At 54.9% G+C, this 15,642-nt stretch overlaps 1 protein-coding gene and 1 non-coding gene across 2 annotated transcripts; one reads left to right on the top strand and one right to left on the bottom strand.

Annotated features, from left to right (window-relative positions):
- Positions 1-55: 55 nt before the first annotated feature.
- On the bottom strand, positions 56-14,985 carry LOC122386912 (exonuclease mut-7 homolog). Its single transcript, XM_043376641.1, has 20 exons — positions 14,978-14,985; positions 13,238-13,367; positions 12,775-12,909; positions 12,390-12,490; positions 11,807-11,932; positions 9,073-9,260; positions 8,412-8,596; positions 7,916-8,000; positions 7,566-7,667; positions 6,864-7,002; positions 5,978-6,055; positions 5,451-5,562; positions 5,079-5,228; positions 4,653-4,835; positions 4,135-4,304; positions 3,726-3,864; positions 2,525-2,742; positions 1,791-1,942; positions 1,247-1,424; positions 56-915 (listed from the first exon to the last, which is right to left on the bottom strand). Exons 4-20 carry the CDS (start codon positions 12,423-12,425, stop codon positions 823-825), a joined length of 2,334 nt encoding a protein of 777 aa, XP_043232576.1. The 5' UTR covers positions 12,426-12,490; positions 12,775-12,909; positions 13,238-13,367; positions 14,978-14,985; the 3' UTR covers positions 56-822.
- Trnap-cgg lies at positions 3,436-3,507 on the top strand. Its single transcript has one exon. It is a non-coding gene; the product is annotated as a tRNA-Pro (tRNA).
- Positions 14,986-15,642: the final 657 nt, after the last annotated feature.

Here is a 15,642-nt window from a genome sequence, read left to right as displayed (position 1 = left end):
GTCTGCCTTCTCTGCCGTGACATGTAACAAAGACGACTGATATTTATACAAATTGCTCGTTTAAATGTTTATTTTAACTCTGTCCCGACAAGGTTTACCAGTGAGTAACATCTTAGTCTCATTTTCAAAATAAGCAAATCGTCACTAGTAAATCGCGTCAGCGGCGTCGCGGTCGCCGGAAGCCTCTGCGCCGCGCTCAATCGTCGGGCGTTCGGGCGCGGCTCGTCCATTCATCAGACACGCGGCCCGCTCCCTGTACAGACACCCCGTGCCGGCGGTCCTCGCCCGTTTGTACATTGCCGTATCACTGCGGCGCCGCTGATAGAGCGGCGCGCCCGTCCTCTCCCGGCGGTCAGTACCCGCCGGCCGAACACTCCAGCGGCGGCCGCGGCCGGCCAATAACACACCGCGATCAGCCCGGCCCCCGTCCGCACAATAGATTACTTTGTAGGCAGTCAACAGGCAACAGCATAGCACAGGTTGCGCCGCGGTCGGCTAGGATAGGTCTGAACTGACAGCACTGGCAGCAATGTCGCAGCACCGGCCGCTCGGCTAGGATAGGTCTGAACTGACAGCACTGGCAGCAATATCGCAGCGCCGGCCGATCGGCTAGGGTAGGTCAGACCTAACGGCGCTGGTAGCATCAGCGCAGCGCCGGCCGCTCGGCTAGGATAGGTCTGACCTCCGTTGAACGCCAGCACACCAGGTCAGCAGGAGCGTCCATCGCCGACTGCACATAGTTCGCACCGCAGCGAACAGCTAACAACACAACAAGCGCGGCGCTGCAGGATAAATGCCGGCGCTGGCGGCTGGCGGCGCGGTCTAGTAGTACCAGTCGTCTTCCGAGTCCGACTCGTACATTACCCTGGGCGGGGAGCGCGGTCGGGGCGCCGGCGCGCCGCCCCACGCACCGCCCTGGAGACGAGGAAAGGGTGTCAGGGGCGGCGGAGACACAAAGTCGGGAGCGCTGCAGCAGGTCACCGGAGCACCAGCATTGAGGCATTGCAACCTCGAGCCACGGGACAAGTATCAGCACTCAGCACTGAATACCTTTTCTTCAGGGTGACTTAGCCGTAACAATCGACCGGACAGACTTGAGGCACAAACTACAAAGTCAGAGGATACAGAATACCTGCCTCACTTCCCTACCCAGCTACTCCCCGCCGGTCTGAGGACTCACGTGACCCCCCTCGCCGTTTTGAGGACTCACGTGCCCCCCCCCCTCCCGCCAGGCTAGAGGACTCACGTGCGCTCCGTCGCCACCGCCGCCGCCGGCGATGATGCCGCCCAGGTTAGCCACATACTTGCCGTGGTGTGAGCCGGCCCAGTACACATGCCCGCACACCTGGCACACGTAGAACGTGTCGGTACCGTCCAGGGTGCTGCTGTGTAGCCCGGCCGCCGCCACGTAAACAGACGTGTGCCTGGGGGACGAGACGGGCGGGAAGTCAGCAGGCGAGCCGTCAGCGGCTCTGATTAGATAGGGTCATCTGTGGTCGGAGATTGACAGGCAAGGCTCACACAAGTACGCAGCGGCTTTCCGATCCGCGTCAGCGTGACTGACCACCTGCTCACCGTACCTTGTTGGTGTTGAACGTCCCTTCTCACCGCACTAGTCCCGTGTTGAACGTCCCTGCTCACCGCACTGTAGGTGTAGTCCCGTATTGAACGTCCCCGCTCACCGCATTACTCCCGTGTTGAGCGTCCCTGCTCACCGCACTAGTCCTGTGTTTAACGTCCGGCCTGCTCATCGTACTATACATAGTCCAGAGTTGAACGTCCCTGCTCACCTCACAAGTCCCGAGTTGAGGTCCACCTGAGCAGTGCCCTGCCCCTCCAGAGGACAGAAGTCGGCGCCGCGGCCGCCACCGCCTGCCAGTCGGTCCCGGAGACGGCGCATCACGCCGGTGGGCACTCGCCAGTAGTCGGCGCAGTTGCAGTACTGGGGACACAGCACAGTATATGACGTCACTGGGCACCCGCCAGTAATCGCCGCAGTTACAGTACTGGGGACACAGCACAGTATATGACGTCATTGGGTAACTGCCAGAAGTCGGCGCAGTTACAGTATGCACTGGGGGACACAGCACAGTATATGACGTCATTGGTTAACTGCCAGTAGTCCGCGCAGTTGCAGTACTGGGGACACAGCACAGTATATGACGTCAATGGGTAACCGCCAGTACTCGGTTGCAGTGCTGGAGAACACAGTACAACGTATGACGCCCTGGGCAGTGGGCACTGAGTACGGCCACATCATTCCAGTTCACGACCTACGGCACAGGCAAATGACGGCTGAAACTTGAAATAAGGCGAAAGAAAGAGCACAGCGAAACAAAATAAGCACGTAGCAAAGTATGCTGTGTTGAAAATAATAGCTGCTTTGTGCCGATTATCGACTTAGCGCCGCCAAACCAGTAAATACACGACTAGAAACCAGCCGTCTCGATAAACAGTTGCCATTCATTACATGGAGAAGCCCTGACGGTCCCCGGCTGGTCACCCGCGGGCTGGTGCCGCTCACCTGGCACCGTTTGAAGACGTCGTCGGGCGCCACGTCGATACGGAAGTGTCGCACCACCTCCTCCAGCTGATCGGCCGCCTTTTCGGCGTCCACGCGGTAACAGAGGCCCGTGGACACCATACCGGCCATGCGCCGGTGCAGCTGCCGGCCGCGCGTCAGGATCACGCGGTTCTCGCGGCGGGACAGCGCCACGCACTGGTCGTGGTCGTCACCGTTCTCTGGGGGCAGGAGAGGGGAGTCAGGAGGAGCCGTTCTACGGAAGAAGACATCAGTCGGATAGCTGATCTACGGGAAAGTCAGAATCGCCGTTCTACGGAAGACGTCATCAGTCGGATAGCTGATCTACGGGAGAGTAGTCAGAATCGCAGTTCTACGGGAGAGTTGTCAGTCAGAATCGCCGTTCTACGGGACAGAAGCCAGTCGGATCTATCTATACCCGTTCTACGGGGACAGCGGAGACGAAATGTCTTCATTGGATCGGCGGCAGCTGGGACCTGAAAACCATGACGGTGGAGGTCACTTTTGGGGTGGTGGGACTCCAGGATTAAGGTGCACCGGATGAAATGACAGGAGCAGCCTCAAGTAATAATGAAACCGCAGGTTCAACACGGGCAAAGGGAAACAACATAAATACGTAACAGGCATAGCGCACGCGGCTCCGTTGAAAATAGCTGATTTGTGGCTTTTAACTCAGAGTGCAGAAGGAGCAGCATTAACTGAGTCATATCACCTATGCCGGGCAAGCATAGGTGCTTTTGCCCGTCTACCAGGCGGGCAAAAGCAGGCCAGTGAGGCGTCCGTCGTCAGTTACACAATCAAGCCTTTCGCAAGAACAATGACGCAAGCACTTGAGGAAAAAAAAACAAGCACGCCGTCGCGGCCGAAACAATCAAATCTCGACCCTCCACATCGGCTCGTTGGTCTAGGGGTATGATTCTCGCTTCGGGTGCGAGAGGTCCCGGGTTCAAATCCCGGACGAGCCCAATTCTTTAATCCCGTTGACCGCGAAATAACTCTGGCATAGACTGTAAATCTTTCGGAAAGCCTGAATTCGCCCTCCTCCCCGCCCTTACCGAAGAGAAAATGAATTAAGTTAACACACAGATTATGAACGGAATGGTTGTCCCTGTCTGATATCCAAGACAGCTGCAAAAGCGGACATGATATCCAGCCTGGTTGTTGCTGGTCCGGCACTACTGACCTAGAATGGCCACGTCGGCTCCAATGCTGCGCAGCTTCTTGCCGAGGCCCTGCACCATGGTGTCGCAGACGGCGCGGAACGCGTCCGGACGGATGGCCCGCGAGTTGGGCGGCGGCGCGTTGGGCAGCTCCTCTTGACCCTGCCGGCCGACAAGTTACAGGTCAGGACAGGGCAGGTCACTGAACGGCCAGGACGCCTGTGGATGCAACTCACATCTTGTAACTCACTGCCGACTAGTCTTAATGTAGCATATACTGGACAATTAAACAAATTATTGTTTGGGTCATCAAATAAACGATATTGAGGTGACCACTGACAACAGCACTAATTTCCAGACTACTATTCCAAAGCGCTACTATGATCATGTTATTGCCAAACTAATGTCAGACCGCTCCGCCGGCCGACTGACCCGCGGCGCCGGCGCGGTCGGTTTCTTCTGTTTGGCTTTGGCGGCCGCCTTTGGTGCGGCGTTGGTGTTGGTGACGATGCAGCGCACCACCTCGTGCGGCGTGGTGTGGTGCAGCTCCAGGCGCCAGCGGAGCTCCTCATACAGGGCCACCAGACAGAAGGCGTCCGTCGCTGCGGCAGGGGGAGAGGGGGGGGGGGGAGGACGAGCGGTCAACCGGGGGAGAGATCAACGGGGAAGTGAGGAGATACCCGACTGTGTACCTACATACACAATAGACGGCGCATAATGCGGCTAGCAAAATCACCGGCTCATCTGCTAGATAACAGCTACTGAAAACTCCAATATTACAGTACGGTCGGTAGCGGCGTGATACATCGCACCCACCAGCCCCACCTTGTCCCATGGTCGGGTCCGATTCCCGGTGCGGGCGGTCCGCAGGCGACTCACCGGCGTACTGGATCTGACCCCATTCCCCACTCCCCGGCGTACTGGATTTGTCCTATCTGTCCCCCACTCACCAGCGTACTGGAGCTGGGTGGGCCGCAGCGGGCGCCGCTTCCAGTTGGAGCACTGCTCCCCCTTGTCCAGCGGACGGCCTAGACACTTGCGCACCAGCTCGCTCAGCCCCTTGGCCGCCTCCTTGGGCTTCTTGTGTCCGGCGGCGGCCGACGAGCCCGCCGGAGAGCCCGCCGCCGCCGGCGCTGGAGGAAGACACGTGACCGTGAGAGAGGCAGCATGGAAGGGATCTCGTGATCATCACACAGCGTCTCTCGTTTAGGCGATGGAAGATATACAAGGTAACTGGGGGATGCCGGTAAAGGGAAGGGCTCATGGGACGGCTACCCCGCATCACAGCCCCATACTGCAGTTAGCAGATAACCCCACACTACTGATAGAGACCCAGGCTGCGCCCACACTCAGTGTGGGCCGGACCACCAGCCTACCTTCCTTGAAGGGGAACACGTCCGGGAAGGCGGCCTCCACGCGACTGCCCAGCACCTTGACGTCCATCATGTTCTTCCGGTTCAGGATGGCCTTGCCGAAACAGGGTACTGAAGCCTCCAGCATGTCAAAATCACTCGCCAAGTCGAACCCTGCAAACAGTGGTCACACATACCATTTTCATCCATCCAACGAATTTCTGACTCCGGCGGAGCTTACACTTAATAAAAATTACAGTACCGCTAAAAAATTGGTTGAATAATTGAGAAATGCTAGTAACAGAACGATTAGTACGATTCGCCAAGATGGCCGTGAAAGGAATAGAGCAGCGTGTGCTGAGGAAGGGCCCACGGATAATCCCAGCCGCTCCGCACCGAGTTTGAGGTTGTTTCCGCAGAGCAGCGCCGTGCCCAGGCTCTCCATCTGCTTCGAGGAGCCGCTCAGCTCTTGGAGGTCGAACACGTAAACGGTCTGATCAGTAGCCACCTGGGGGCAACGACAGAAAACTGAGCACCACAGGTCGCCAAAAGATGGCAGCACTATATCAGAGCCGACCGATCATCAGTCAGCCGACTTTCCTCATGCCTTGGTAACCTCGTATTGCGATGATGGTGTAAAATAATTGACTTGAATATTCAAGTGATACTACCTCAAAACCGAAGTGTATGGGAACAGAACATGAAGTAATGCGGTCTTCGAAGGCTATCACCGGGCTGGATGATGCAATCCATGCGCTATTGATGAGTCTCAAATTCTCAATTATTTACAGAGTTCGCGAATGACACGCCTCCTCACGTCCACTATATGTATGCACAGTATAGTGACATACACAATCGGCTGGGGAGAGGGAGCTAAGGGACCCGCTGACCATTCTGATTAATCCAGCAGCCCTCGGTCCTACCTGCAGCAGCGAGACTTCGTTGACGTCCCGCACGGAGATGGGTTTCCACTCGGCGTCCAGGCCCAGCGGACCCGAGTACTGGGGACAGGCGGCACGGGGAGGCTGTCAGTACCTACAGACTAAGCGGATCAGGGCTGCCGGGCCCCGCCCAATGTTGGAAATAAGACCATTTGCTGGTCCCAGTCGGGTCCCAAAGGTTTTGTTCTCCCTTACAAATTATACTCCAGTACTTGAAATCTTCAAAATTTTCCAGCATGTGTGATAAAAAGTGTTATTATTACACCTAAAATATACAGTAATAGCATTGAGAGTAACAAATTTTATCAGCGATTACGTTTCGTAGCCCAAAAATATGATTTCCCTGGTGGTTGCTCGAAAAGCTGGCCGGTTCTCTATTCTCCGGGACCAGGACCGAAAACGACAATTCCAACATTGGCCCCGCCGCGGAGCACAGTTGCACTGCTGATCGCGGGGTGAAGGTGTACCGAACTGACTGCACGCATCTGACTGATGTGGGCCCACCAGCTTCCCATCATCACCAGCAGCTGGCCTCTCTTCCCTTGACAGCTGGTGAGTGATGACGATGTTCATCACTCACCAGCTACCGAATCTCAGCTGCTTACCAGCTGGCCGGCCGTCGCCCTTCAGTTGCGCACCATCTGCAGCTGCCTCTCCCCAACTGTTCTCAACAGTTGCAGCTGCCCCCAAGCTGCTCACCATGACTGCAGCTGCCCTCCCCAGCTGATCACCAGCTGCAACTGCCCCTATTCAGCTGGCAGCCGCTCCCAGCTGGAGCTGTCCAAAGCTGCTCCCAGCCGCTGCAGCTGCCCCACGCTACCAAATGCTCCCCACCGCCTGCAGCTGCCCCCTCCCCCCGGCTGCTCACCAGCTGCAGTTCGCGGACCACCGAGGGCAGCTGCCCGGTCCGGTCCACCAGCTCGACTCGCACGTGAGACGGCATTCGGTAGAAGTCTGAGGCGCGTGGTGCCGGCCCCTGTCGGTACGCCCAGTCCTCGTCCGGCCGTCTGTTGGACACGGAGGTCAATGAGGTTAGAACGGTCAAGCACCGATGGATGTCGGCGGGGTTCATGGTCGCTATACGGTGAGGAACGGGCCCAGGCTGATCGAAGCTCAATTCACCGCTTCTTTTGCCGCACATCACGGTAGACATCAACGTCAAGTGCTGTGACACGATGTGTGACCTCCCAACGGTTTCTATGAACAGCTGATATTGTGTTCTACGTAATAGGTGCAGTCTTATGACGCTCTCAAGCAGGTCGAGTGTGACACAATTTGTCACAAGAGTTATTTCCATGCGTCTCACTTAATTGAGATTCTGTTGAGAATCTGTCACTCTGCTGTCGTCCTTCTCCAGCATTTTAAAAGACGGCCTGAGTGGTCGCAGCTCACTCCTTTTTACCATCACAGTGAGTTCAGCATTTCAGCTGCAATTTTGGCACAGCACAGCAGAACGAATGACTTTACAGCCTTAACCACCACCCACGCGCTGCCTAGCCGCTGTGGAAGGCCAGAGCCGCTGCTGGACATACCATACAGCTCATCGGCGCGGTGCGCCCGACCCACTCACTCCGGTGGCCGGAAGAACAGGTCGTGAAGGCCCAGGGGCAGCTCACGATGTGAGACGCCCAGCGTCAGGGCCACGTTATATAGTGTCATCATAGCGCCCTCCCTGTAACATGGCACAGCCAGTCAAACAATACAATACAACGGACCTGCACAACACAACACAGCACATTACACAGCGTCGGTGCCATTCAATGCGGCGTTCCCAGGCGCCATGCCCGCATAATAGTAACAAAATAATACACTCATAAACATATTCAGCGGCAGAGCCAAATCTACATACAGCCGACCGTCAGCCCAGCTGCTGCGCAGCTCCTCAGCCCATTTCTTCGCCCGCCGAGCCCCTGCTCTAACCTGTTGAGTCGCTCCAGGGCGTCCTGGATCAACTCCGGATAGTCGGCCAGAATCTCAATTAGGAAATCCTCGCAGTCCTCCGGCTCTGCACAGCAGAAAAAGGAGTACCAGCAGGTCAGCGGCAGTTTCAAGTACGACAGGAGTAGGGGCAGGTAAGCAGGAAGGACCTAAGGGTGCCACCAGCTGTATATAACCTGCAGCGTGCATGCCCAGCCGACAGTTCACACCGCTCCGAGTACAGCAAACACATGAGAAAGACAGACAGAAACCTCGCGACATATCATTGTGAAAGACACCCCCGGCTCGTCCCTCTCTCTTATGTGTCTCAGACGGGTGTCCCCTGTGTCCCCTGTGCCTTATGGCGCCCGCGACCTCCTTCCCTTTACATAACTCCTGTGACCGGCCCGCCTTACTCAAGGTCCCCTTCACCCTCACCCCCTCCCCCAACCAGCCCCACTTATTAGTAAAGTAGCTGGTAATTTCGCCCCCCACTCACTGATGCTGGCCTCCTTGAAGCGCCGGTAGAACAGGTAGTTCATGGTGGCCTTGGCCGAGAAGAGGGCCGTCCGCGGCGCCGCCTGTCGCACGTCCAGGCTGAACCGCTTGCACCAGCGCTCGATCAGCTTCTTCAGGGTCTTCTGGTTCACAGAGTCCTTGGCGAACGTCGGCATCCCCAGCGCGCTGACGGCGGAGCCGGGGAGAATATGGAGAGACTGAATCGAGTGGGAAGATGGCGAGGGCAGAGAAGATGATAAAAAGGGTGAGTTGCCGACCATCGTTGACATAATGGACTCCCTTCCAGCCCCCCCCCCCCGAACCCTGAACCAACTCCCACCAAGTTCAAGTCCTGTCCGTAATTGGACTCGACGGACAGGCTCTCTCCCTCCCACCTTCCGCCGCCTCTCTTCCCCTCCATCATCTCTACCTCTACCTCTACCTCTACATCACCTCTCTACCTGGCTGCTCCTGGCGGGCTGGCTCCTTCCCTGTTGTACCGTCATACCTGGCGGCGGCGGGCAGGCTGCGCTCGAGCAGGTCGTCCAGCGCGGTGACGGCGGGGAGTCTCCATCCCTCCCTCCCTCCCCCTCCCTCCCTCAGTCACCGTGTTACCTGGCTGCCCCAGGCGGGCTGGCTCCCTCCCTCTCTCCTGCCCGTACCTGGCGGCGGCGGGCAGGCTGCGCTCCAGCAGGTCATCGAGCGCAGTGACGGCCGCCGCTTGGTGGCCAGACGAGTCGGCCAGGAACTGTTCGGCCACGTTGGCGCGGTCGAGCAGCACCAGAGGCGTGACGAAATCGTCCACACCGAACTGGTCGTGCAGCCTCAAACGGGTAGCCAGCTGACACGCCTGGGGTCGCGGGGCAGAATCACTGAGTCAACACGGGGTACAAGGCCACAGAGTCAACATGGGGTTACGGAACGCGGTCACTGTACTGGACCATTGTAACAGCGGAATGATCCTTGTGCAATGTGCACCATATGTGAGATGATTTGGATAGTCGGTTACAAGCAATTGCCTAATGGGCGGCGGAACGGGGGGGGCACCGGGGCACCGTGCCCCCCCCTTGGATTCTGCAAGGGGGGCACCAATAGCAAGGTGCCCCCCCTTAAATTTGATGTATTAGTACCAGGGGCGGATTCGGGAAAACTCGGGAAATTCGGGAAAGGGGAGGTTCATGAATCGAAGTGGTGCCCCTACCTATGCCCAAAATTAAAACCTCAACGGATTTCGGCCACTTAATTTTGGTGGTGCCCTATTTTCATTTTTTTTTCTTTATTTTTGGTTAGTCATGTGATGACTGGTGCCCCTGCTAAGCCGCTGGTGCCCCTAGAAAGACTGTGGTACCTACCTACCCTGCCCCCTGACAAGCCTACGGTGGGCCCTGACATGACTTAGGTGCCCATGGGCCCTGACAGGCCCGTGGTGCCCCTGACAGGCCTGTGGTGTCCTTGCTAGGCCTGTGGTGTCCCTGGGCCTTGGCAGGTTTGTGGTGCCCCTGTTAGAACGTAGGTGCCCTTGACAGGTTTGTGGTGCCTCTGACAATCCTAAATTGCCAACGACAGGCTTGTGGTGCCCTTGACAGGCCCATGGTGCCCTTGCAAAGCCGGTGGTTCCCCTGCGAAGCCGATAGTGTCCCTGACAGGCCTCTGGTGCCCCTGGCAGGTCTGTGGTGCCCCTGGAAGACCTGTAGTGCTTTTGCTAGGCCGATGGTGCTCCTGACAGGCCTGTGGTGCCACTGACAGGCCCGTGGTGCCCCTGCTAGGCCTTTGGCACCCCTGGCGGGCCTGTGGTGCCCCTGTCGGCTGTCAGGCCTGTGGTGCTCCTGGCAGCCATGTGGTGACCCCAGGCCCTAAGTCATGACACATGTGACCTCCACCCTGGGATTCGCCACTGATTAGTACTGCGATGGCTTCTTGGGAATTATACATGTAGGATAAATGGAATTTATCAAACGACAATAAGGAAGAGACAAACACATAGGTACTTGAGGATCAGCTTAAAGTTAACCACACATACGGGCAGGGGTGTAATTTTCCTAAAATGATTGTGGGTGCCCAGCTGTAGGGGCGCCCGGCGCCAGGCCGTTTTGGGGCGCGATAGATATTCTTTATGTGGGAGCCTAAATTAACACCGAATTTGATAACATTGCTAGCCGAATGGCGCTTCAAGTGACGTGTCTGACTAAGCAAATACACGCTTAAAAGTGGAAACTGACCGGAAGGACGTAAAAATATGTAGAGAGGCGCCATCCAGTAGGAGGGGCACCAAATGTGGAGGCGCCAGACGGTTACGACTTACGAGGGCGCCGTGAGACGATGAAAAGGGCGCCATTCTCTTAGGAGGGCGCCGAGTGATTGAAAACGCTATGTGGTCTAGGGGCGCTAAGAGGCCAGAAGGGCACCGCACAGTCAGTAGTGCTACGTTGGTGGGGACGTGGGGGCGCCAGATGGTTACGAGGGCGCCTTGAGATCATGAAAAGGGCGCCATTCTCGTAAAAGGGTGCCGAGTGATTGAAAACGCTATATGTGGTTCAGGGGCGCTGAGAGGCCAGAAGGGCGCCGAATAGTCGAGGGATGCACGGCGAACAGAGACCTAAGGACGCGAGACGGTCAGGAGGGCGCCGTTAGACCATGAGAATGGCGCGGTGCTGTCAAAAGTGCGCCATTCTCCCAGAAGGGCGCCGAGTGATGATTAAAAACGCTATCCATGCTCGGGGTTACATGAGCAGAGTTAATACGCATTACAAACGGACTACAATGGTGAGCGAATAGGAAAATCCGTTCCTGATACGCATTTACTTGCTCATGTAACCCCGGTACATGAACGCGAGACGGTCAGGAGGACGCCGTTAGAGCATGCGAAGGGCACCGTGCTCTCGAAAGGACGCTTGCAGCCTTGTAAAAGACTTGTGGGTGCTTTTTCATCATTGTGGGGGCATAATTCAGGATTGTGGGTGCATATGCCCCCACAAAGAGATATAAAATTAGGTACACCCCTGCATACGGGGGTGAACTGCCATTTTCGTTTAGTAAAAAAAAAATAAAAAAAATCATCGTGTCAGGGCTGTGACGAAAAATAAGTGGCCTAAATCCGATGAGAAAACAGGATTTGGGGGTACCCTAGGTTTGGCTCCTTGAGCCATGGTGCCCCCCCTTGTCTCAAATCGTTCCGCCGCCTATGTGATGAATATCAGACCTCTACGTGACTAAGCAATAACAATCCATTTGGCTTTATGAGGATTCGACTTCTTTTCACTACCGAAGTGTTACTACATTCAGCAAAATCAGCGGGCACTATCGTGAAACGGGAAGTGGCTCGTCCGGCTGCCGGTCGCTCCTGGCGATAGCGCGCCGCTCCGAGCGGGCCGATCGGCCGCGCCGTCCGGTTCGTACCTTCTTGTAGTCCTTGGACTGCAGCACCCGGTGCACCTCGTCGACAAACATGAGTGCCGACCCGTTGAGGTCGCACAGCTCCACGATGGCGTCACTGATGTACGTGCACTCCTGGCCGCTCATCGCCTGTCGGTCAGAGAGCAGTGGTCAGGAGAAGGTTACAGGAGAGGTCGGGGTAGCGGTCGGGGCAGCGGTAGGGACAGTGGTCAGACTCAGGGCAGCAATAGAACTCGACTTCTTTTCACAGCGGTCAGGGGAGCGGTCAGTGGGGGGGGGGGAGGGGCGGTCAGAGATGGTTTGAAGAGCTGCAGTCAGGACAGTGGTGAGGGTAGCGGTCAGGAGGCGGTCAAAGCTCATCAGGGCAGCAGTTACGCTACGATATTTCATGGCCAGCGGCGTACACGGAGGGAGAGTGAGGTGGGGATAGAATTACAACTGGGAGCACCACTGCATCCCGTTGGCGAAACAACAGTGTGTACACAGGACGTTTTGGCAGTGCAGACAGACAGCTAAAGTCTCCCCAACCAATCACAGGCTACCCGCCGGAGAGAGTAAAGGGATGTAAGGCTAGTATCGAGCTCACCTGAAAGGCCAATGTCCGGATTCCGTCGTGGAGCATTGAGTGCGGCACATTGTGAACGCAGTCATACTCTTGCTCCAACCACGCTCGAAACTCGCGCAGCACTGCAACAGGGCAGGAAGAGCATCCCAAACAATGAGACAATCACCATCCCACACAGCCTGAGCCGTACTAAACAGGTGCAAACTGAGAGAGTAAATCACCAAATCGGTAGATCTACCATACATAAATTCAATGCAAAAGTGAACACTCCACTCTTAATTAATTGTGTTAAGCCATTCACTGGCGCAAAACGAGAGTCTGCTACCCCACCCCAGTAGTGTCAGTTGGCTGGACGCTGAGAGTGCCAGACCAGTCTGCTGGTCCGGTCGCGGGCCTCCGTACCCACCAGTGGCAGTCAGGCCGTCCGGCCGGTTCTTGTTGTAGTCGGGGCTGAAGATGACCAGGTCTAGCAGGCGGTGGTACGGCTTGGAGGTGCTGCCGAAGGCGTCCCACAGCACCACCGGCAGGTCCGAGTCGGCGCCTGCTCACCGGGCGGGTAGGTTAGAGTGGGTCGGGTAGGTCAGGGTGAGGGTCGGACTCGGGCCAGCGCCTGCTCACCGGGCGGGTAGGTCAGGGTGCGGGACGGTCAGGGTGACTGGTGAGGGTCGAATTCAATCTCAAAGGGAAGTCTACTCTATCATCAAACAACTTGTTTGCTGCTACCACATAAAGATCAATGCCACCACCCATCAATCAGGTGTAACAATGTGAGACATCCTCTGCACAAAGGCTGCTGTGAAAAGAGATTGAGATTGGAATTGATAGATAGATAGAATCACTGCCTATGTGACATCTTCGGCTGGACGCACCTCCGTTGTTCCAGGCGTCAGTGACCTGATCCAGCCAGGCAGCGTTGTACGGATGGGGCCCGGCAGGTAGATAGGCCTGGTGCGGTGCTACAGTTACTCGGCCACCATTGACGCCAAAACCACTGCGACCCTGTGAATAAGGCAGTGTAGAATGTTAATGCGGGGATGCACCGTAACAGAAATGATACGCATACACTACACCAAAACTACCTTCAAGAATGCCATCACTGTCATCACATTTACAATCCTACAGGGTCCGGCAAAAGTTTTGTCCTCTACCTATGACAACACTTTCCGGTCCCTAATCGTTTCTACCCCTTTGGTATAACGGTTCTGCATTGCACGGTCCTTGGCAGAGGGACGTGAGGTCGCGAACGGACGTCGGGTCACGGATCACAAAGCTACGGCCAGTTTCGCACAAATTGTTCACCCGAACGGCCGCGTCGAAAAATGAAGGTCTGAAGTTTCTATAGGAGCGGAACCAGACAGTCGGCATCCTCCAGACCGAAATGGCATGGCATGCCATTCAGCTGCTCAGTTGGGACATCTGCCTGCACAATTCGGCGTTGGTGGGACAAGCATACGGTTGATGGCAGCGTTGGTGATCGTTCCAGTTTGGGCGTTCGTCCACCATTTCGACCGTGAATGAAATCGCATTGAAAAAGATGGCCAGGAAGAGGGGCCAGTTGGCGACAAAATTCGCCAAGCGGCTTACACGCAAGGGCTACTCCACCTTCAGACAGGACCATGAGACGCTATTGGAAGAGATCTCTGAGGCTCATTACCTACAAAAGCCTCCAACGTTTCATTTCTAAGTCGACGCGTGGTCGATGGAAGGTCGACATGGATTTTCATTCAGGACGCTGTGCTACCTCATCGCTCTGCCAGGGCCCAGCAGTGGTGTGAATCAAACATGCCAGACTTCTGAAGGAAATAGATGTTAGCCGGCTACCATCCGAACCTAATCCTCATTGAGTAATGTTGGGCTATCATCCAGCAGGACCTGGACAAACAGAAGTAGGCGGCCAGCCTAAGCGCCTTGCGGCTACAGCTCAAACAGGCATCGTCGAAAATCAAGCCATCTGTGCCACACAACCTGGCTGTCAGCAGTTGTTGGCTGCCAAGCTTGTAGTTGTTTGTGCGTAACTCCCTGCTTGTGGCGAATATGCTGGATGCTAAAAGGAATTGTTGCCTCTTACGTATAAATTTAGAGAACACATCTTTTTTGAGAAGGCAAAACTTACACCAGACCCTGTAGTCTATTCCAGCAACTAGCAAGCACTAACATGACAATTAATCATGAGTCATCCTATATGAATGAATAATACATTTAACATTGAAAAAGCAATAAATATGATAATATACACATGGCAATGCCAATAAAATGCCACAACTAGGTAATAGGCATATCAATATCAAATTATATTGATATTTCAATTTATCATAAACACTCCTTTCAACTTTAGAATCATGCCCAAGCTACAAAATGCATGATCCTCCGGCAATTATTATGTTCGTGGGCTGAGTCTTGTCTGGTTTTGAGGGAAATTGGTACACAGATCCAGTTCAGCCGATAGCAAATGCACTGGGTGGGCTAAGCATGCAGTTTCCTGAATGGTTCCGCATAATGTAGGTAGGTTAGGCTTTAGCTTTATAGATTTACTTTACTACCATAACAAAAATTGTGAACTTTCCCTTATCAATTAAAACAGGAAAGCACTTCCATTGCGGACGACTTACGCAGCTAACCTACCTGATTGTTCACGCCCTGCCCCCTTTGAGCCCCTCGAAAGCCTCGGCCTCTGCCCCGACCACGGGACTGTTGGTGATACATCGGTTAGCTGGTATACAAATGATGTCTGAAGCGGGACGCCTAACCTATTCAAATTTATTCAAATCCGCCTATAACATCAACCTAATTTACAAAACAAATAATAACTTTCACTTTCATTCAGAGCATTTAGTACGCACAAATGAATGTGTGGCGCTTTCGTCTAGCTCTGCGCGAAGTATGCCTCATATGGAAGCAAAATATGTAAGAAAAACTTGTTTCCATATAGAAGTTTCGCGTCAAAACATGAAGGAATAGTGATAGACATATATGACGCACACGAAAAACACATGCAACATCATCATTTCTTGTAAATAGGTTTCAGGTTCCTCAACAGCACATATTCAACAGAGTACTCACCTCATATAACGTGAACAGAGAGCTTTAGATATAGATATTACAACTATATTCTCAAAGCTCGAGTTGAGATGTTTTTGCATTGTTATAGGAAGTAGACATGGCTGTACGTTGTATCCGAGCTTGATCACTTGATTTATGATGACGGATTTTGAACTTACCACATTTTTCTTCTTACTGTTCTTACTTCGTTCATTTACCGAAGTAAGAACTTTTA

The sequence above is a fragment of the Amphibalanus amphitrite genome, unplaced genomic scaffold, assembly GCF_019059575.1.
Source record: "Amphibalanus amphitrite isolate SeventyFive unplaced genomic scaffold, NRLGWU_Aamphi_draft 000267F_arrow, whole genome shotgun sequence".
NCBI classification, from domain to species: domain Eukaryota; kingdom Metazoa; phylum Arthropoda; class Thecostraca; order Balanomorpha; family Balanidae; genus Amphibalanus; species Amphibalanus amphitrite.
The sequence above is the reverse complement of the archived record's forward strand: the minus strand, read 5'-3'. Positions and strand labels throughout refer to the sequence as shown.